The 22,652-nt window shown below is 41.3% G+C and overlaps 1 protein-coding gene across 5 annotated transcripts in view; it reads right to left on the bottom strand.

Moving 5' to 3' along the window:
- CEP131 (centrosomal protein 131) overlaps nucleotides 1-22,652 on the bottom strand; it is a 105,694-nt gene extending 83,042 nt beyond the window's left edge. For 4 of the 5 annotated variants that reach the window (XM_075216893.1, XM_075216895.1, XM_075216896.1 and 1 more), the window contains exons 1-4: nucleotides 22,468-22,652; nucleotides 4,863-5,042; nucleotides 4,645-4,727; nucleotides 716-830 (exon numbers count right to left, since the gene is read on the bottom strand). In XM_075216893.1, coding sequence (XP_075072994.1) covers nucleotides 716-830; nucleotides 4,645-4,727; nucleotides 4,863-5,036 — 372 coding nt within the window. In that variant the 5' untranslated portion in view covers nucleotides 5,037-5,042; nucleotides 22,468-22,652. The remainder of the gene's footprint in view (nucleotides 1-715; nucleotides 831-4,644; nucleotides 4,728-4,862; nucleotides 5,043-22,467) is intronic. The other variant, XM_075216897.1, reaches the window with a different exon arrangement.

The raw sequence follows: 22,652 nt of genomic DNA, 5'->3' as shown, positions 1-22,652 counted from the left end.
AAAATGGGGCTGTTTCACACTATGACAGGGGAACCCAACGCTATAGGTTTCCTTGTTACAAAGCCAGACTGTGTTGCTTCATGCTATTTTCCACAAAAAAAAAAAAAGGTACTTGAGACATGCTTTGGTAATGGTTCAATGAAACAAAATTTGAAGACCGGAGTTAACCAAATTCATTGTAGATATTTAACAGGACAATTTTCCAGGTGTTATATTTTTTATTTGAGCTGTTTTATTATTTGAGAGAGGTCCTTTGTTAAAGAAGTCTACGCGTAAACCTTTTAAAAAGTGATACGAACCACAGACACGCTTCATATATACACAAACATACAGAAAATTTTTACAAGCATATTTATATGAACAGATATAGAAGTTGTGCAAGCACTGTACAAAGCTCATTCACAAAGGTCCTAATGCTCTGATTGGCTGCATCTTACTTCTAGCCCACACAATTTAAATTATCTTATGCAAAGATATCAACATTTTAGAAAACATACAAAACAGGTGATTGCCCCTTAATAAGCAGGGAAGGAAGATGTGTGCAGCTTTCACTATGATGATGTCATACATGACTTGGGGGGTAAAGAGGAAGTGGGATAGAAGACTTTTTAACATGGCTCGCGAGCCCCTATAATTGTATTATACTGACAGAGTTTAATATGTGCCCATTCTACAGTGGATTTTGAAGAAACTAAAATTATCTGGTAACTCTTACTAGAATATTCCATGTGGTCTTCTTCTCTGGGGGGGTTTTGGCCAGACCATGCAGCTTTTTTCGCCCAATGGAGCTGCCATCAAAAAAAGCCAAGAAATCTTCATGATGGTCCCCGCTAATTGATAAAAAATGAGAATAGAACAAGGGTTAGGGATATGAAAATAATCCAAATTAATTTCTGTTAGTTAAAATTCAACATTTCTGGAACTATTTAAACTTGTATGTCACATACAACTCTTCAACTGTACTATTCTGGGCAACATTAGCAACATATGATGCATCAATAACAATGATCAAACTCATATTTAACAATGCACTCAAACGTTAATATTTTACACAGACGTTAAAGCATTATTTGAAAGGGGAATAGACTCATAATATGACTAGTTGAAGAAAGTATATCATAGAGCTAAATTAAATATTTGGAATGTTTTTAAGTGACAATCTGCCCAGCTTGCTACCATTCCCATAATACACAATATTCCCTATTTCTATACAAAGTAGAAGCAGACTCAGATTTTGCGTGAAAGCAGCCTATCAATTCCCGAGGAAGTGATAACTTCACTCAGACACTTCATGACCAATATCCATTTGGCTCTTGATCTTGGTAAATTGATAGGCTGAATTCTCATGACTGTTTGTTGACTGCCTCTACTGTGCCTGGGGCCGACGGGGGGTGGGGGGTACTAATTACCCCGGGCCCTCATTGCCGACTGTTTTTTTGTTTTTTTAAACCGATATTTTCTTCTTTCTTGTTTATTTCCTGTGAGGCGGGAGGGCTTTTGACTCCACCCCCTTCGTTGGTGGGAAAGCAGGATACTAAAGAAAAAAAAAACTCACATGATCGCGGCGCCGGCTTCCCTCTTCCTCTTCCCTCCTCTCTGCTCCGTTTGCACTGAATGTCGTGCGTGCCATCATCACATCATGCCCGACATTCAGTGAGGAGCAGAGAGGACCCAGAAGATAGAAGAGAGAAGAGAAGAGATGAAAGAAGCCAATACAAAGGGAAGTAAAGAAATGGAGGCAAGGGGAGGTAAACAAAGGCACCGAGTGATGAAGGAGACAGGGGGGGAGCAGCATGAAACAGTGTGATGAAGGGGGGGTGCAGCATGAAACAGTGTGATGAATGGGGGCAGCAGCATGACACAATGTGATGAAGGGGAGGGGTCAGCATGGCACAGAGTGATGAAGGGGAGGGGGGCAGCATGCAACAGTTTGATGAAGGGGGAAGCAGCATGAAATAGTGTGATAAAGGGGGGAGCAGCATGAAACAGTGTGTTTAAGGGGGGGAGCAGCATGAAACAGTGTGATGAAGGGGGGAAGCAGCATGAAATAGTGTGATAAAGGGGGGAGCAGCATGAAACAGTGTGATGAAGGCGGGGAGCAGCATGAAACAGTGTGAAGAAGGGGGGGAGCAGCATGAAACAGTGTGAAGAAGGGGGGGAGCAGCATGAAACAGTGTGATGAAGGGGAGGGGGGCAGCATGGCACAGAGTGATGAAGGAGGGCCAGGTGAAGAGAGGAAAAGCAGCATGGAGGGCGCAGTGTGATCATAAGGAGGCACAGCGTGGTGATGAAGGGGCACAGTAATGTGTGTGTGATGGCCCAGGGAGCTTGTGGTAACGTGTGTGTGATGGCACAGGTTGCTTGTGCTAATGTGTGTGATGGCACAGGGGGCTTGTGGTAATGTGTGTGTGATGGCACAGGGGGCTTGTGGCAATGTAGTGTGAGGTAGGTGGTGGCTAATTAATGGGTGCAATTTTGATTGTGGGGTGATGGTGGGACAATTTAATAGTGGGAACTATTAATTTAAGATGGGGTGGTTTGGGGGAGAATGAGGTCTCCTTATTAAATGTGACTATGAAGTATTCAATGGAAGTGATGGTTGCATGAAAAGTAAACACTTTTAATTTATTGCTGGGGCTGTTTGCAGTGAGGGAGATAGTATTCCCATTTAATAAATAAACCTATTTTAACGTTGGGGCTAGAGGAAGGCCTAATTATTACTCGTGGGTTTTATTCATTTAACGCCGGGGCTGGTTGGAATTTTCTAAATGTACCCATTTTGTTTTCCAAATAGGGCTCCCAACATTCCAGGATCCAGACAAGCCACAACTAACGAAACCAGCAGTCACAGGTGGTGAAAGTGACAAGAACAGGTAGGAGAGAGCAGGATAGTCTGTGAAATGTTGTGATTCTAGTGGGAAAATCCCAATTTTTGATGAGTGTTCTGCCCAATGTAAGGGGCAGGCCAAGACTGTGAGCTTTTTATGTACTACACTATGGTACTAGATGTCCTGAAAGTCAGGAGTGCTGTGACATATGTCGATCACTGCACCCTTGTGGCGATGGTGTACACAACAATGCAGGGGGTTTTTTTCCTGTAGGAGCGTAGCTTACCGCTTTTCACCTGCTAGCTATGCCCCAATGATGCATAGCCAAGCCCCCAATTGTATGAACACACACACTACTACTTTTGCGTGGTGGCACAAATTGTTTTTTACATGCTCAACTATAAGGGGGGCCCCATGAAGTTGTTGTACCAGGGCCCTGAATTCCTGTTGGCAGCCCTGACTGCATGTAATGGGTTCTCATTAAAGACACCAAACTCCAGGAAGTGAAAATCTCATATACGAAACATGGAAATACAATTAAACAAATTAACTTCAGAGTAATGTGTGATTGAATGTGTTCTTCCCCTTCATTAAAAACAATTTCAGCAGCCAGTAATTGATCACTAAAACAGCTGCTAAAATGGGTTAAAAACTGAAATAGAAAAGAATTTGCCCAACTTATGGGAATGGTGAAAAATGAAGTGCCGTTCTTTATTTACAGCAAATTATTTATATGCAGAGAAGTTCACATTGATTTTTGTTTTAGTTACAGGGGTTATTAGGGTGGGTTATACAGTTAAGAATTACATTGTATCATTTTAATTGGATATATTTACATATTAATGAATGATTAAAATTATTTAATATTTAAATTTATCATTCCTGGGTGCCTCTAACACCCTTTTTTCTGGAGTAACTTTGTATTACTGTATTGTTCTTATCAGTAGAGGTAATTGATAATATTAACTAATGGAAAACAATGCAGGTAACTAGAACAAAAATTACGGTTTACTAACAGAGTTCATGTTTGTTTTATAAATAAGGAATTCTCAAAGTGTTAACACCACTTGACAGTATCCAAAAGTGAGGACCAGTTTTGCACAAGATAAATTCTGGACTTTTAAATATCAGTTAAATCTAGGAGTCTATGGCAGACTTAGTTAACCTATGGTTGTCCAGCTGCTGTTGAACTACAAGTTTCAGCATACCCTGCTATTTAAATGCTAGCAGGGCATGCTGGAACCCGTAGTTCCACAAAAGCTGAAAAGCCACAGGTTGCCTGAACCAGCTCTAAGAATCTACTGTGTCTCTTCTCCATTTTTGATACCAACTTAGCTCCCCTTCTCCCTAAATCCTTTTGAGATGCCAAGATCAGAGGTACAACCTTCACATCTCCTCATCTTTTTGTAACACAGTGGAAGAAGAACCCTTCAATGTAAAGAGTGAAAAGGGATTATCCACAGGGTCTGATAAAGAGCAGCATGACTTCCCCTCCACCCTGTGGAACATCTGCCGCATTCCAGTGGAGCCCCCACCCCCTGTTCTTGTATTTTATCCCTCCAGGAAGCAGCAGCTGGAGTCATAAAGGTCAGAATATGAAAAGACTGCCAGAGATTTCTCAGTTTCAAATCATAGCAGTAACATTTTACTACAAGGTTACATAGCCATCGCTCATATCAGGAAAAGGCAGTTTGGCCCTGCAGCATGAAGTTTTCATTATTGTCCAATATCCTTATTTGGCAACATATGCAACACATTCAGGCAGCACAAAGTAATGTCATTTTTCTGTCATAGTGTACTAGTCTTATTGCATTACCTGAGCGTCGAGCTGTTCCCTGTAGTCACTTGAGTTGTACTGTTGGACCTACGAAGGTTATTGATAGCTCGGGGTGAGTCCCTCTGTTCAAGAGACATAACATACAGGAATTGGTTGATGAAGGTCAGAAGAATAGAAATTGCAGAGTAAAGAGCAAGGTGGTAGAAGGGCACAACACACTGTAAAGTGACAGAACATTGGGTGCTTTCTAATCTCACCATTGAGTTTCCTTTGCTCCTGGTATCAGTGATAACAGAGATGGAACGTGAAATGTGTTTGGTGCTACCTGCACTGCTTGGACGTCTGGTCACCGAGACTTGAGAGCCTGTGAGTGCGAGGTCACCGTTACTTCCCCCACCCTGATGGGATGGGGTGCCAAGTGAACTCTGCATGGCTACCTGTTGGAAACAAAAATATTAAAACCTTGATTTGTACTTTCTAAATGACTCACATCATTAGACTTTTCTCACAGCTTTATCATGTCTGGCCAAAAAGTAAACCACAGCATAAAACACATTAGGGAACATAGAGATGGAGTGGTAAAGATAACAGGTAGAGGTTTGTGTTATCCAGTTTATTAGATAAAAATGTTGGATATACAAGGACATCATAAGTATTATTTCTAGAAACAAATATATTTCACATCATTATAGCACAGAGGATAACAGAATATAAAAATATGTCACATGAAATCATGTTTTAATACTTCAAGAACACTGCTGAAAATGTAGATATAAATAAGCAATGCAAGTATTATAACATAAATAGTATCAAGTAAAACTTACAAAAATTGAAAAAAAAATAAAAAAATAAACACACACATTTACATACAGTCATTCTTTTGGACCAAAAATCTGCTCTCCACATTCCTTCCATACTGTCCCACTTTAGTATCCTATAGATAGCCCGATAGATTGTAAGCTTGGGAGCAAGGACTCCTTACCGCTCTGTCTGTCTGCATTACCCAGTATTGTTGTATTACTGTGTTTGATCTCAATTGGAAAGCATAATGGAATTTTCTGGCACTATATAAATAAGTGTTGATGATAATATGCAAAAACCCATCAACTGCCTCCAAAAAGTACTTTTTATTCCTAAACACAAAATAGCGCCCACACAGTGTATTGATTATTTATGCTATTTTCAGATGTGCACATTAAGCTATGTCTTATTTTAATTTTAACATAAAAGAGGTGCATTGAGTTGCACATATATACACACACAACACAAACACACACACACACCATTATTGTCACACAATATAAAAATCTTGGTGCAATTACAAAAAAACTCCTATATTAACTACTTCTAGTTAGTAAAAATAGTTGTTAATAAAGCCAAATCTAATAAATAATTGGTGCAGCTGCCGTTAAAATCCACAATGGTATGGCGTCTGCAATTATTAATGAATTATAATAAGTGGGAGCACAACTTGATTAGTTAAAAACTTCAAGGCATATTATTTATTAGGTACACTTGCACACCTGCTTATTCTCTTTCTATTGGAGTCCCACAAGGCTCTGTCCTTGGCCCTCTGCTCTTCTTTCTCTACACCACCTCTCTCTGTGAACTTATTCAATCGTTTGTTCTTCAATACCATCTCTATGCTGATGACACGCAATTCTATCTTTCCTGCTATGCCCTATGCTTTTGGTTGAAAACATAACTCTCTTTCCTGCCTTGGACTCACCCTCAACTCTGCCCTCAGCTCAACCCATCATATCCAGTCTCTCACCAAATCCTGCCACTTCCTCCTCCGTAACAGCACGAAAATCTGTCCCTTCCTCTCTCAGAAAGCAACCAAAATCCTGGCCCATTCACTCATCATTTCTTGTCTCGACTATTGCAACCTACTTCTCACTGGTCTTCCTGTCTCTCACTTTTCTGACCTTCAATCCATCCAGAAAGCAGCAGTTAGGCTGATCTTACTCTCCCGTCACTCCTCTTCTGCTACTCCTGCGTAAATCCCTTCATTGTCTCACTAGCCATTTCACACTTCTCCCCCTTACAACTCTGACCTTGCCTCGAAGTACATACCTACCCAGCCACTCCGCTCAGCCTCTGAGCTCTGCCTCAATTTACCTCTCACTACCTCCTCCATGCCTACCTCCAGACATCTGCCATGCTGCCCCCAATCTTTGGTACTCATACCCCGCCTCACTCGACTCCCCCATCATTCAATCCTTCAAACACTCACTCAAAACTCTCATTTTTGTGCTTGCCTATGCTACTACCTCCTGACCATCTTATCCATCACCTCCTCTTCCTTTGCCTGTCATCTCCATTTTCTTCCATTCTGTACTACTATTTCTTACCACCACCCCCCCCCCCCTGTCTAGAGTGTAATAACTTATGGGCAGGGTCCTCTCCACCTATTGTCCCATGTCAGTCTACTGTTTGACTCCCTCATATGTTCTGTCATGTCTTTTGCTGCATTCTGTGTAAGTCCCCATAGCATTACGCACACTCATCAGTGCTACTTATGCGTATTACCTCATCAATTTGTTACTTGCTTCTGTATCTGGTGCCACAGAAATAAATAATGTAAATAATTAATGCAAATATCTAGTCAGCCAATCATGTGCCAGCAACTCAATACAATACAGACATGGTGAAGAGGTTCAGTTGTTGTTCAGATCAAACACCGGAAGGGAAAGAAATGTGATCAATGTGACTTTGACCGTGGAATGATTGTTGGTACCAGACAAAGTGGTTAGATTATCTTTGGCTTCCTTGGGTATGAAAAAGATGAGGATGGACCAGCTGGATGGAGGAATGTCACTTTCACTTCATCAATGTTTTCATCTTTCTCCAGAATAAATGCGAGCCACCACTTGTTTTCATCGACAGCAGTTACATGTCCTCTGATGTCAGCAAGTGGGAGCTGATAGTACATTATCTTGAGAAACTGAACAATGACCCTATTGCTCTTATCGAAAAGTCACAAGTTGTTTTCTTCAGCTGGCACAAACTTTTACAACTTTTGGCATTTCAGAAAATAATTTACGCATCTATTCTGAAACAGTTCTCAACCCCTTCGTATTAGAAGTATGAGTAGCCTTTTTAAATGGATTGAAACAATGCAACTTGAGGTACCCATCACTTTACTCCATCTTTATTCTTCTTTACTTCTCTAAACCTATTTAAACACAAACAAGTGCAAACACTGCTTAAAACCAATTTAAACAACAAACTAGGCTTGGACTAGGCTGCCACATAGTTGGATAAATAATTCCCATAAGCCTCTGCTGAGGGATGAGAGGAGCATGTGCTGAGCTCTGATTGGACGAGCTCCTCCGATCCGTGGAGATCAGCAGCAGCCTCATGGGCTGTGCCTTCTCTTCTCTGCCTGGTTGGGTGACTGAGGCTTCCTTTTGTGAGTACAGTATTGCTCCGAGTCTGTTGTGTCTCTCCCTCCCAGCAGCCCTTCACCAAGTTGCTATTCCTCCCTACTCCCAGCACACATTCTCCCAGTATGATACTCCACTATAATTAAACACATCACTTTTTCAAATGTAACATAAATGGTCCAGGGTCAGGTTAGATTTGGGTGGGCTTAAATTAGTGACCAAGTGGCTTTTCTTCACTAATTAAAGGCCACATGTGACAGGGTGGACCACCTATGCCACCCTGTCTATTGTTGCTGGGAACCGGCTGGGCTAACTTTGCCACCATTCCCTTTCATTATACCAAATGCGCCCTTTTGCCGCAGTAGGAGAGGCTTACACGTGCTGCCACCACTGGACTTCTTACCAGCAGCCAGTACCGGGTTTCTTCTGGGTAAATGACGCTGCGAGTGTACCCCGTTACTGGTGTTCATGGGCTGGTACTCCTGATCTCTTACTATGGATCAGGGAAGCTGTGGATGGATCCCCCCTGGCCTATCACACTGACCAGAGCTGTAGGGTAGCAGGCAGAGCGGTGGTATCGGAAAAGCTGGGTCCAACCTCAGAAACAGCCGGAGAACGGATTAGATTTAGGGTCTAATCTGCAGGTCGCAGGAATACAGCAATATTGAAGATGTTTCCAAGCAGGTCTTTGAAGCAAGATGTTTATTTGAATAATAAGTTTCCAATACAAGCTAGTGCCTTTTATACAGTTTTTAGCATCAGGCTATAACCTGTTTAACCAAACATGGATTTACATGCATTGCAAAGCCAATAATATTTACACTTGTATGAAATTCTTAAAAACCTTGCTGTGATATCCTGCATCTTATTTCAGAGGCAGGAGACCCAATAGCAAGTCAAAAGGTCTAACTGGCATGAATACTTCAGACAGCTGCCGAATACTCATTCCAAAAGAAAAAGTACAAACTTCAAAACAAGCCATTTCCTCACATCACAATACACAAAGGCTTCGTAAATAAATACTCATTGTATCAGATATATACATCAGAAAAGGCATTTGCTTTAGAAAGGTTAAAGAGAAAAAACTAATTTTCTACCATAGTCTCAGAAATTAAAGATTTCCCTTACACAAAATATACACAATATTAAAAATAAGCGCATTGGCAATTTATATAAATATGCGCCCTGCGCTATTTACTTTAAATAAATTTATACCATAAGTTGTTTATATGTGATCCAGTCACACCACCCAAACTTAACCTGACCACTTGTAGTGATCCAGGGAAATGTAAAAAGACGGGCCTATCCAACACAATTGATGTGTGTGACAGGATGGACCACCTATGCCACCCTGTCTGTTGTTGCTGGGAACCGGCTGGGCTTACTTTGCCACTGTTCCCTTTATTAATTCCAATTGCGTCCTCTCCGTAGCAGGAGAGGCTTACAATGCTGCCATCACTGGACTCCTTAACGGAATCCAGAACCGCATTCCCTCTGGGTAACTGTCGCTGCTAGTGTACCCCCTTGTTGGTGCACTTAGGCTGGTATCCCTGACCTCTTTCTATAGATCAGGACTGCTGTGGATGGATCCCCACTGGCCTATCACACTGGCCAGAGCTGATGGGTAGCGGGCAGAGCGATGGTACTGGAAAGCTGAGTGCAAACCTCAAAACAGAGCGAAATGCATTAGATTTGGGTCTAATCTGTAGGTCACAGGTAATACAGCAGGGAATAAGTTGTTAATGCAGGATCTTGAAGCAAGTGATGTGTATTAGCTCCATTGTCCTGACAAGGGCAGTTCACACTAGTTGAAGGTACCAGTGATCAGAAAGTCAAATGGATCAATAATGATACATTTCAGTACCATCTAGTGCTGTTTTATACAGTTTTGGACACAGCCTAGCAGGGGGTAAAGGGTTGGGTACCCTTTCCCGATGACCGGAACACTTGACAAGACTTACCCTGACTACTTGAAGGTGATGCTGTCATTTCCTACTCAGAATTCCTACTGTTTGCCAAACTGACATGAAAGTATTGCGATCAGTGAAGATCCCGGCACGAGGAAATTACGTCACTCTGTGACGCTACTCTCTTATTGCTGTTGTTAAGGGGTTAATAGAAGCAGGTGGCGGATGTAAAATATTGTTTGACAAATGCATGTATATTGTACAGCTGCCGCCAGCTACCCCATTAACAGCAGCAAAAAGAGAGTTGCGTCATTTACTAGTGCTAGTTTACAATGTTCAAACAGTGGACAAAAGGCCACTCAGAAAGAACAGTAATGACCTCCTGTGCATTTAGAATAAAAAGGACATGTTGGTTACTCAAATGAATACTGAAAATAATTACCACAAACAAGGTATTCACATTACTGATCTAAATTTTATCTACTCATCATATAGTAGTATCAGATCTCGGGTGGTGCACCCAATGCATGTATAATTAGTATGAACAACAAAAAGTGCAGAGAAAGAAGAGCATGTTTTATTGGGGCACTCTGTGATTGATAATAGTTAGTTTCATATTAAAACATAAACTTTATTAAATCAATTAAAATAATTATAAGTGTAATGTTCCCAAGAATTAGCCCGATTATAACTTGTAGTGAAATATTAAAAATAAGTGTTAAAAAGAGATAGACTGATAAAAGAATAGGCATAACATGGAAGATATACCACCAAGCCGCGCTGTGTTCATGATTGGTCAATATATTATTTTGTATAATAAACAATATGTAGCTTCTTAATATATATCTGTAAAGTCCTTAGGCTATGACCGACATATTAACACAAATAGAGATGTCTAAACCACCTAATTAGTCCAAGATTGTTGTTAAATTCAAAACATCAACTGTATTTTTTGACTGGTGGTAATACATAGGGTTTAGGCTGAAATTCACTTGGGAGAGTATACGAGCCAAAAGAGACATTGCTAATGCTAGGAGTATAAGAGATGGTTTGAATATAATAATTACAAGTTCTCTGTCTAACTGAGCTACTTGGCAATGAAGCAATATTGAGTTCGCATTACAGGATGGCAAATCCTACATAAAGCTTCTATCTCCCTTCATAAATTAGTATTCAGTCCCCCATCTATTTTAATGGTCACGGCGAGGCATTCAAAAATATGGCTTTTTGAGGAAATCAAACATTTTTATTTTGAAAATTTAAATTTATTTTTTTATTAAAAAACATATTGCTATGTTATATATCATATGAAATCCTATAAAAATAGATTTAAAATGAGACATTGCCCAACCCTCTAGTTCAATGAGGGTAGCTACAAATGCAATTTGAAAAAAATCATTAAAAGCTAAATTATCATAACAAAGTTGCTGCTTTAAAAGGCATATAACATCAAAACCAGTGTACATATCAGCCTAAGATTTGGGGGTTTTCTTTACACCCATGGCAGCATTTATTATACCAAATTTCATTACAATCTGACTCAGTGTGAAACCCTTTGTTGATTTTATGTGGAATGACCGGATATAACTCAGTAATAGAGGCACACTGTAATAAAGTTAAGTTACCCATTTTTTTTAGAACCAAAATAATGAAAGATGCTCCATCTCTGTCTCTCAATCAGCAAATTGTGAATCTTACAGGTATAGACGAATGCCTCTTACATGAACAGGTTTGATTCAACTTTAACACTAGTTTTCTAGTGTAGGGATGGACATTGTGGCAAATTTCTCCCTCAATTAGGAGTATGTCATACTTGCCTACTTTTTAAATCTGTACTCCGGGAGATCGGAGTACAGATCATGTGACAGAGGGTAGGAGGGGGCTCGCCAACGTCATTACGTCACTATACTATAGCCCAACCCCTACCATAAAATACAAAAATTCACGACATTGAATAGTGGGGCGATTAAGCCCCCCCCCCTCGCCCGCTAATCAATGCCATCGTCACTCACCAGAGTGTGAGTGCCTCCACTCTGGTACGTGGTTCTCCATCTTTCCCGCTCACACCTGTGTGGAACCGCGGCCGTCCGCCATCCTGTCGCACTGGGCATGCGCAGGTCCCTTTAACAACTACAACTGACCACTAATGTGATTGATGGATCAATCACCCCTCCCTAGTTAAGGCACCTGCAGCCTTAGGTAGTGGCCTGATCTTGAAGTCTCACTCCCAGTGAACTTCTATAGGTGTGTGCAGTTTCCAAACTGCTTCCAGCTCTACTCCTGTGTGCAGTTTCCAAACTGCTTCCAGCTCTACTCCTGTGTGCAGTTTCCAAACTGCTTCCAGCTCTACTCCTGTGTTCAGTTTCCAAACTGCTTCCAGCTCTACTCCTGTGTGCAGTTTCCAAACTGCTTCCAGCTCTACTCCTGTGTGCAGTTTCCAAACTGCTTCCAGCTCTACTCCTGTGTGCAGTTTCCAAACTGCTTCCAGCTCTACTCGTGCTTCAGCTTCCACGCTGCTCCCTGCTCAACTCAGCGGCGGTTCCCATACCGCTACAACGCTTCACTTCTCAGCTGATTCCGGATCTACACAACTGGGTATGCTCTACTGACTATTGCCTATTGCTCGCATACCAGTTGTATCCATTGTTGTTTACTGCACAGGGTACAAGTACCCATATAGACTGTGTTACTGCATTGCTTCATTTAGGACAAGCTTTCACTCAAGCTACGATATCTCCTCACGCTACTACTTAGCGTTATTGTGCATATCTGCTGTGACCAGCGTCTCCTCCCTGCAAGGCATCTACTCCATACAGACTATTCATTGTACCTTTCATCTCTGCCTCACAAGACATTGCTCTACTCGCGCTGTTTCCATACAGCCACAGTTTGCCTTTCAACTTCACTCTCCTGCACCTGGACAAGTCCTCATTCCTTCTCACAGCAGTGGTACAACTTGCTGCACGCAGACCACTGACTTCCCTGCTACCTACCCGCACCAGGACAAGTCCTCCTATCACAGCGGTGGTACAACTTGCTATACGCAGACCACTGACTCTCCTATTACCTACCTACACCTGGACCAGACTCCTCACCATAGCGGTGATACAACTTGCTGAACGCAGACCACCGACTACCCTGCTTCCTACCTGCACCAGTACTCTTCTTCCCATCACTGCAGTGGTACAACTTGCTGTACGCAGACCACTGACTCCTCCTCTACCTACCATCACCTATCCACGTCCACTCCTCGTGTCTACATTATCTTCAGCCTCCAGTTTACTGCTCCAAGTCGTTAACTTTCCTCTAACCATAGCTGCAAGTCGCTGACTTCCTCAGACTATTTCTACTCTCCTGCTGTTGTGTCGCTCCAATCATTCACCTGCCTGCTTTGAGGTGCGTGCCATAACCCCGCCTCTCTAACAGAGTTCCATCTGGTGAAACTCGGGTAAGCAACTCCTAGTGCCCGTGACAGCCATGAATTTCGGCATTTTACAGGGTCCGGGAGGTTTGCCTACTCTTCCGGGAGGACTCCCCGAAATTCCGGGAGAGCAGGCAAGTATGGAGTATGTATTTGTGATCAAACCCTGTAAAAACCCAAATGGTGGATAATCATTTTCCAATAAGTTGTAGGTGTATTTGAACTCCAGTTCCTAAGATGGTGTCTAAGCAAACTCTTTCCAGGAACGCACACATGTTTATGGTTTGTCAATACCAGGAGCAACTATAAATATATATTTTATGTACAGGAGACATTAAAGACTGCCTAATAAATGTTTTTCCAAGGGAAAATAAAATATAAAAAGAAAACAAGAATTATTTTAAAATTTATAATCATAACTTCCTATATTATTGACAGGTAACATTAATTGCTTAATAATTTTTTTCTGTGGGTTCTTTAGAGATTTTATATTCCACATAGGTATTGTACATATCCTGCAGTGTCTGGTCCAGTAGAGCAAAGTAAACCTACACCCGTAGTCAACACCACATGTATCTTTAGATCCGTTCCTTGTTGACTTCGAGAGTACTAGAATGCGTTCAGTATGCCTTAATGACTCAGGCCCCTCCAGTGTTTTATCACTTCCCCTGCCCATTATAATTTATATACGTTCCTGGTTTCTTGTCTCACATGCTAGCATTTTGTAGCTTGTGCAGCACAAGCTCAACTTATCTCAAAATTTTACCAAAAGTTTCAGAACTAAATGTTTTTGAGATGGAGCTTTGTGGGGGAGGTATTTTTCTATGCACACCAGCCTGCCCATCAGTAATCAGTGTCTAGGATGGCTGAAAGCATGTTGTGCATACAAAAGATTGTCAGACAGAAAACTGGACAAATTCCATATGACTGCTCGCAAATCTGTCATACTATATGGCCACTAAACCTAACATAGTAGATGATCATTTCTGAATACAATGTTTCATATTTGTAGTTGCAAATGGTCCTAACTGCAAATATTTACATATCATCATCAACATTTATTTATATAGCACTAGAAAATTCCATAGTGCATTACAATTGGGGACAAATACAGAAATAAACAATACTAGGTTCAAACAGACAAAGGTGAAAAGGCCCCGCTCACAAGCTTACAATATATGGGTCACTGGGGTCAGAAACATGAGGTTAAATCTACATCTTACCTTTCTGTCTGTATTACCCAGTATTGTCTTATTAATGTTTGTTCCCAATTATAAAGCGCTACGGAATTTGCTGGCTCTATATAAATAAATGTTGATGATGATATTGCATTTCGGTCCAGCCAGATTGCAAAGGTAAAAAGTGCTTAGTATGCTATATGATCCGGTCACACAGCAATGTTGGTCAGGGGTCAGTGTTGTAGTCTTGTGTGAACTGTGTAAAGGGTGATAATAGGTTAACCTAGTGAAGTTAAGAGGGTGCTTAAGGAATATTATAAGCTTGCCTGAAGAGGTAGGTTTTCAGAGAACGTTGAAGGTTTGTAGACCAGAAGAAAGTCTTATTGTGTGAAGGAGGGAAATTAACAGAGTGGGTGCAGCTCAAAAAAAGTCCTGTAAACAGGAATATGAGGATGAAATGAGAGTTGGAGAGAGATGCAGATCTTGTGCAGAATAGAGTTGTCGAGTTGGGAGATATTTTGAGACAAGTGAGTAGATGTATGTAGGAGCAGTTCTGTTGATGGCTTTGTAGGTATGTAGAAGTATTTTATATTGGATTCGGTAAAAAATAAGCAACCAATGTAGAGACTGACAGAGGAGTGGCTCAGCAGAAGAAGTACGATTTGCAAAGCCGCTACATGCAAAATAGATCGTAGGGGTGAGAGTCTGTTTAGGAGAGTTTTTGCAGTGTCTTGTGTAAGATATGTGCGTATTCATTTTTCGATGTATGTAACATGATTTAGATATAGAGTCTATGTGGGGAACAAACGATAGTTCTGAGTCACCCAGGCAGCGAGCTTGCTGGTTGGGATTTAAGGTCATGTAAACAGAAATAGAAATGTGAGGAAGGTAACTCCTGTTGGCAGATGAGAATATTATTAACTCTGTTTTTGAAATAATAAGTTTGAGTTGATGAGAGAACATCCAAGATGAAATGGCAGAAAGACAGCAGTAACGCGGGACAATACAGATGGTGAGGGATCAGGAGAGGATAGAAAAATTTGGGAATCATCCGCAGAGAGATGATACTGAAATCCAAAGGGGCTTATTAGTTTTCTAAGAGAAGTGGTATATATAGAGAACAGCAGAGGACCTAGTACCGAGTCTTGTGGTACTCCAAACGATAAGAGAAGTGAAGCAGAGTTGGATCCAGAGAAATTAAACACTAAAAAAGTGAGTAGAAAAGTAGGATGAAAACCAGGATAGGATAGGACAATGTCTTGAAAACCTAGGGATTGTAATGTTTGTATAAGAAGAGAGTGGTCAACAGTGTGTCAAATGCAGTAGAGAGAACCAGGAGAATTAGCAGAGAGTAATAGCCTTTGGTTTTAGCAGTGATCAAGTCACTGACAACCTTAGTCAACATAGTTTCTATGGAGTGTTGAGAGCGCAAGCCTGACTGAAGAGGATCCATGCAGAAAAGAAGCATGTGAGGCTAGTGTAGGCAAGTCTCTCTAGAACAGGCCTGTCCAACCTGCGGCCCTCCAGGTGTTATGGAACTACAAACCCCAGCATGCTTTGCCAGTAGACAACCTGTTGATAGCTGGAAGTGCATGCTGGGACTTGTAGTTTCACAACATCTGGAGGGCCGCAGGTTGGACAGGCCTGCTCTAGAAGTTTGGAGGGGCATGAGAACTGAGAGATGGGATGGTAATTTGAAAGAGTGTTTGGGTCAAAACATTTTTTTTTCAGAATTAGAGTAATCACTGAGGTTACAGATTTTAGTTAGAATTGGAATGAGCACACGAGACAGGAATCTACCAATTTATGAGGGTATAGGATCAAGAGGTCAGGAGGTAGAGTAGGAAGATAAGAAGAGAGTAGATATTTCATTTTCACTTGTGATATCTAATGGAGAGAGGGCATTTGGGATTACAAGCCTGAGCATAGATGAGACATTGGTAGTATGTTTGTTTTGCAGTATCCACAGCATTTCAATAGGAGAGGTAGATAGAAGAATATGTCATGAAATCATTAGAGGTACGAGATTTACGCCAGTGAAGTTCTGCTTTACGGGAAAGTTTTGGAAGATTTTGTGTTACTTTAGTGTGCCATGGCTGACATCGAAGTCGACATGAAGTATGAATATTTGAAGGAGCCACTTGATCAAGGGCTGTTGCTAGATTATGGTGAGGTACTGCCATATCAGGTGAGGATAATGTAGCTATTGGGGAGAGAAGGTGTTGAAGAGAGGTGGAAAACTGTAGAAATGAATAGAGTTAAGGTTTCTGCGGGTACGAGGAGGCTTGAGTTTGACAGCAGAGAGGTTAAAATAATGGGGGTCAGCATGAAGACGATAAGGTAAAGCGCTATGGAATATGTTGGCGCTATATAAATAAATGATGATAAGGTGATGATCTGAGAAGTATAAAGGTGTGTTAAGGAAATTGGAAACTGAACATAGTCTAGAGAAAACAAGATCAAGGCAATGGACATCTCAATGAGTAAAGGATACAACCCACAGGGAGAGGTCAAGGTAGGAGGTTAGAGAGAGTAGTTTGGAAGCAGCAATGGAATGTGGATTAGCAATGGGTATGTTCAAATCATCCAAGATGATGATGGGGATGTCAGAAGCTAAGAAGTGAACCATGCAGAGAAATTCTCATCTCAAGAAATTGTTTGTGCGCTTCAGGGGGGCGACACACCACAGCACCATGCATAGAGAATTTCTTACAAATTTGAGTAGCATGTACTTCAAAGTGATGGTACACTGTGAATGTGCAATGTGGGGAAAGAAGTAGTCCAACCCCACCTCCTTGCCGGTCTCCAGGTCTGGGGGTGTTGGCGAAATAGAGCCCACCATGTGAAAGGACTGCAGGTGAGGCAGTGTCTGATTGTGTAAGCCAGGTATCCGTTATTGCCAGAAGGTTGAGGTTGTTTGAGAGGAAGAGATTGTGTGCGGAGGTAAATTTGTTACATACAGGGCAAATTTAAAGGACTTTATATATTAAACATCCTACACTAGTGTGTAAGGTACTTGTCAGGCGCCGTCCCTCTGCATCCACTTCAGGACGGACGCCTGATGCTTCTCCTCCTGCTTCTGATTTCTTGGCATCCAGATGCCATACTTCCGGCTGGCCAGCCGGAAGTATGGTAATTAGCAGTGGCCCCTCTCTATTTAAGGAAGCCTCTGGCACCCTTAGGCTGCCAAAGTATTTGTCCCAACCAGTGCTCCAGCGTTCCAGTGTGGAGATTACCCTCTTGCTTTTGGTTCTGACTTCAGCTACCCTCTGACCATCCATTGGATGGGTTGGGTACGGAATTGTGATAGTGGAAATGCTGACATTTACTACACCGACCAAAAAATACCAATCATTACATATCACTTCCAATGGTGATTGTTCTATTAGCGCTTTTAAATTAATTAATCGGCAGGACACAGTATTGCACTTTAAAATGGCGACTGTCCTATTAGCGCTTTTAAAATGACGTATCACGATTTCTTCTCTTCGGATTGTTCCACAACACCATCTGTTACGTTACTTGTCATTTTTAAGGTCAGTCGAGATTTATTAATTGTAGGACATGTAATGATCGGTATTTTTTGGTCAGTATAGTAACTGTCAGCGTTTCCAGTATCGGTAAAATGACTCTCACCGCCATTGGAGAATTATCTCTATTATCTTCGTTAGACCTAACCTTTGGCCTGTCCTAGATGCTCCCCTCAGATCCTGATTTGGTATGGTTTCTGCCTGTTCAGTTCTGACCCAGATTGCCTAACCATTTTGTTTTTGCTTCACTCGTGGCTGTACTGGAGAACTGCGTCCTGCACGTCCGTCACAGCTAAATGCAAACTTTCTCCTGGTCCCTGTTGAAGACCAGGGGCACGTTAGACTCCGCGTCTCCAGTTTCAGCAGCGCTGATATCAGTAAGTAGTCTTCATCTATGATTAGTGTGACACTACTCTCCTTTGCAATCATCTATTTCAGTTACATTTTTAACCACTGTAAAATGTATTATAATAAAATATATATATATTCACACATACACACACATACATACATATATACACACACAGACATAAAACAGGGACTTATGTGATGTTATCTGTCTCCGCTGACAGGATTTTTGTTTAGAATTCTACTAGACAAAACATTGTTTGATATTTCAAAGACCCAACTATGGGTATGATAGTTCTTTTGACAGCAGTGAATGCATATCTTTACAAACAAGTCATATTCCTCTCCACTGCAAAAGGACACAAAAGGAAGCAGACCAACCAACTAGTCCATTAAGAACATGATCATAAACACAGACAACATAGAATTAAAAGACTAAAATAGAGATTCAACATACAAACCATGTAACTAAGGTTTTAATAACCTAGGAAACAATACACCCTGGAACAAGTGCATGAACAATACATTTTAAAACACTGTTCACTACATAATATGCACATGGCCTACTTGGGTCTGAAATAATATTAGCTGGTGACAAAAAGATATGAAAAGCTCACAGCTACAAATCTATTACTGAGGATAGATAGCAGGCTAATAGTAACATTGGCACTACACAAAAAGTATTACTGACCATACACCACAGTTACATAACCATCTGTTTCATCAAAGACTTCTTCAAACATTACACAAAAAGAATACTCCTCTAACACTTTCATCAACAGGAATAGTTTCCTTTCAACAATAGGTAGCATTTTAGAAAGGAGAATGGGAGTATATATTTTTGTGCATTTATTTCTTAATCCTCTACAGACATAAATGTTACCTCCTAGAAATTAAACAAAGAGAAATTTAAAGACACAGGCACAATGCAGTTTACAGGTTGCTGTTAAATTGCAAAAAATATATTCGTCAAACTCCCAATAAATAACCAAGGACTATATGAGGGTAGCAGAAGTTTTAAGACATAACAGCTGCCCAATGATGTAGTAAAGGGTCACATGGCTTGAAACAGTGTTTATATAAGTTCAATTGTCCATTCACTCCTGGGATTGTGGAATGTAAACTTTTACCAACAACGACAACCCCTTTAGGGTTCTAAATGTAACCTATAAGATCTGAAACAATTTAGCCTTGTGAATCATTTTAATATCAATATTATAATTATACTTCTATTACAATGCTTCTAAATTGCACATTACCTTTCATGACATAACATGAAAATCTGGCAAAACTTTTAACATTTGCCAGCTCTCAAAACAACTAGAGGTTTATGACCACAACAGTGCTTTAAACACCTTTAAGGTAGAAAAGTACCATGTGTGCAATTAAGGTTATAATTAATGGTATGATCATCTGTTGTTATTCCTTGCAACATTTTGACAAATACATATTTTATTATTTATGTTATTTGAGGAAATGATGTGCTATCTAACATACGACTATAAATTATTATGTATAATGTGATATTTTATTTTTACTGCATGATGCTGTATAACAAATGTCATCAACCAATGGGACCTGCTCCACATGCAGCTGTCTTGCAAACGGTCATGTATTTGTATTGTGATACAACTTTGTCTTATTAGACCTGTTACATGTGACAAATCTCTTTCACGCATATGAAATGGTCGCATTTTGTTGTATCTTATGCAATGTAAACACAATGTAAGACAAGAGAAGACTAAAGAAAGGGCGCATGTGACAAATTACATGTATTTTCTGCATTTTACACCTCTGTCTTGAGTATTGGCAGTGCTTTATATGTCATAGAACTCACCGGAACAGAGTTCGGGCACCTTTTTTCAACGGATTTTCCAAGTTTTAAGAGTAACGTGGCAAAAACATTAAAACGGTGCACGCGGACTTGTTTGTGTGTCGAGTGTGATGCATACGTGCTTCGTCCGAACTGGTTGTGATGGCAATGGTCGGCTTGTGGCGCTGCTCAGCTTGTGATTGGTCGTGTGGTCGTGCGGTCGTGCGCTGAGTGCTCACTGCGGGCGGTGACCGTTATGTTTCGTTACACAACTGACGAGTGTGGGTGTGTGTATAGTGATTGACTACATGATGTGAGTTACGGCACATTTTTTCTTACAAAAAAAGCACTGAGTATTGGATAAATATGTAGCTAACATTTGTTCACAGATTACCCACCAACTCTTATGTAGGGCTCCCATAATTTTGAAATGAAAAAGTGAGACATCCATTTGATCTAATGTTTGCTCTGGCCATAAAGCACATACTTGTTTTCAGGTTCAAAATAAGCTAAACAGTTATCCTATAGATTGTAAGCTTGCGAGCAGGGTTCTCTTACCTCTCTGTCTGTATGTATTACCCAGTATTGTTTTATTAATGTTTGTTCCCAATTGTAAAGCGCTACGGAATTTGCTGGCGCTATATAAATAAATGTTGATGATGATGATAGAAGCCAATTCCAACCTATCCAATTTTATTCATTAGACTGTTAAATTTTAAGAATATAATTTTGTGTCTTAAAGACTTTTGGTGAAAAAGGGGACCACTGTCCTGAAAAAAATCAGGACACAAGCGATGTGAAAAGCTGTAACTGTGCTTACCTGTTTACATGTTTCAGTAATATGAGAAGTGCACATAAATCCAGAAGTATGGAAATCTTAATCAGTCCATGCCACAATAAAGGGACAAAGGTCTAGCAGTCTTTATACTATACATAAGGGAGATGGAGCAAAAGCCACATGAAGAGGTGCCATGCTGTGGGCCTAGTATGTGAGGCTCAGCCTCCAGAGTACACATAGAAGTTTGTGCCCAGTGTGTGAAAGGCTTAGCCTCTTGGAAAGAAGTATCAGTATATGCTCAAGTATGGGAGAGGCTCAGCCTCCTGGGAAGAGGTACATAACTATACCCAGTGTGTGAAACCCTGAGCAGGGAAGAAATAGCAGGCTATGCCCAGTGTGTTTGATGCAGGGAAGAAGTACCAAGCTATACCCAGTGTGTGTGATGCTCAGCCTCCTGGGAAGAAGTACCAGGCTATACTCAGTGTGAGAACCGATACCAGGTTTATGCCAAGTGTGCAAGAAGCTCAGCCTCCTGATAAAAATTACCAGAGTAAGCCCAGTACGTGCATGCACTTGGTGAGAGGTAACAGGCTATGTGCTATGACACAATCTCCTGGTGAGCGGTACTAGGCTATACCCAGTGTGTGAGTAGCACGGTGGCTTAGTGGTTAGCACTTCTGCCTCACAGCACTGGAGTCATGAGTTCAAATCCCGACCATGGCCTTATCTGTGTGGAGTTTGTATGTTCCCCCATATTTGCGCGGGTTTCCTTCGGGTGCTCCGATTTCCTCCCACACTCCAAAAACATACTGGAAGGTTAATTGGCAGCTGTCAAATTAACCCAAGTTTGTGTGAGTCTGTGTTAGGGAATTTAGACTGTAAGCTCCAATGGGGCAGGGACTGATGTGAGTGAGTTTCTGTACAGCGCTGACGAATTAGCGCTATATAAATAAATGATGATGTGTGAAATCCTCAGCCCCCAGGGTGGAGGAGCCAGGCTGTGACCAGTGTGTGATAGTGATAGGCTCAGTCTTCTGGCTAGAGGTTCAAGGCTGTGCCCAAAGCTCACTCTCCTGTGGAAAGGTACCTGGCAATGCTAGGTGTATGAGAGGCTCAGCCTCCTTTGTGGAGGTGCAAGATTGTGCCCAGTGTGATAAAAGCTCAGCACTCTGCGTGGAAGTGCTAGCTTGTGTCCATTGTGACTAGATGTACCAGCTTCTGTCTAGTGTGTGAGACTCAACTAGCTGACTAGATGTACCAGCTTCTGTCTAGTGTGTGAGACTCAACTAGCAGTTGCTCAGTGTGTGCAAGGCTCACACCCATGGCACTGGTGCCATACTATGTCCTGTCTGGCTTCTCTGCTTCAGATGCCAGGGTTTGCCAAGTTGCAGGGTGCTATTTGATATTGTGATCTCCCTCTGCCCTGACATTTCTGGGTGTATGACCGTCGATGTGCAAGTATTAGTTCGTGATGATGATAAAAATAATTTGTACCAACCTCCTCAGTTGTTCTCGCTCGGGGAATGAAGCACCCTGTGCCCGCGGGTGTACGGGCCGGAGTGGCAGCAGCGAATGAACTGTAACTGACACAATGTTACATACAAAAGTCGGATACACTACAACTCCATGGTAGCAACATACAACAACCTAACTGTGAACATGCCTACGCCAGTTGTTCATTGG

The sequence above is a fragment of the Mixophyes fleayi genome, chromosome 6 (genome assembly GCF_038048845.1).
Source record: "Mixophyes fleayi isolate aMixFle1 chromosome 6, aMixFle1.hap1, whole genome shotgun sequence".
Taxonomy (NCBI): domain Eukaryota; kingdom Metazoa; phylum Chordata; class Amphibia; order Anura; family Limnodynastidae; genus Mixophyes; species Mixophyes fleayi.
The sequence above is the reverse complement of the archived record's forward strand: the minus strand, read 5'-3'. Positions and strand labels throughout refer to the sequence as shown.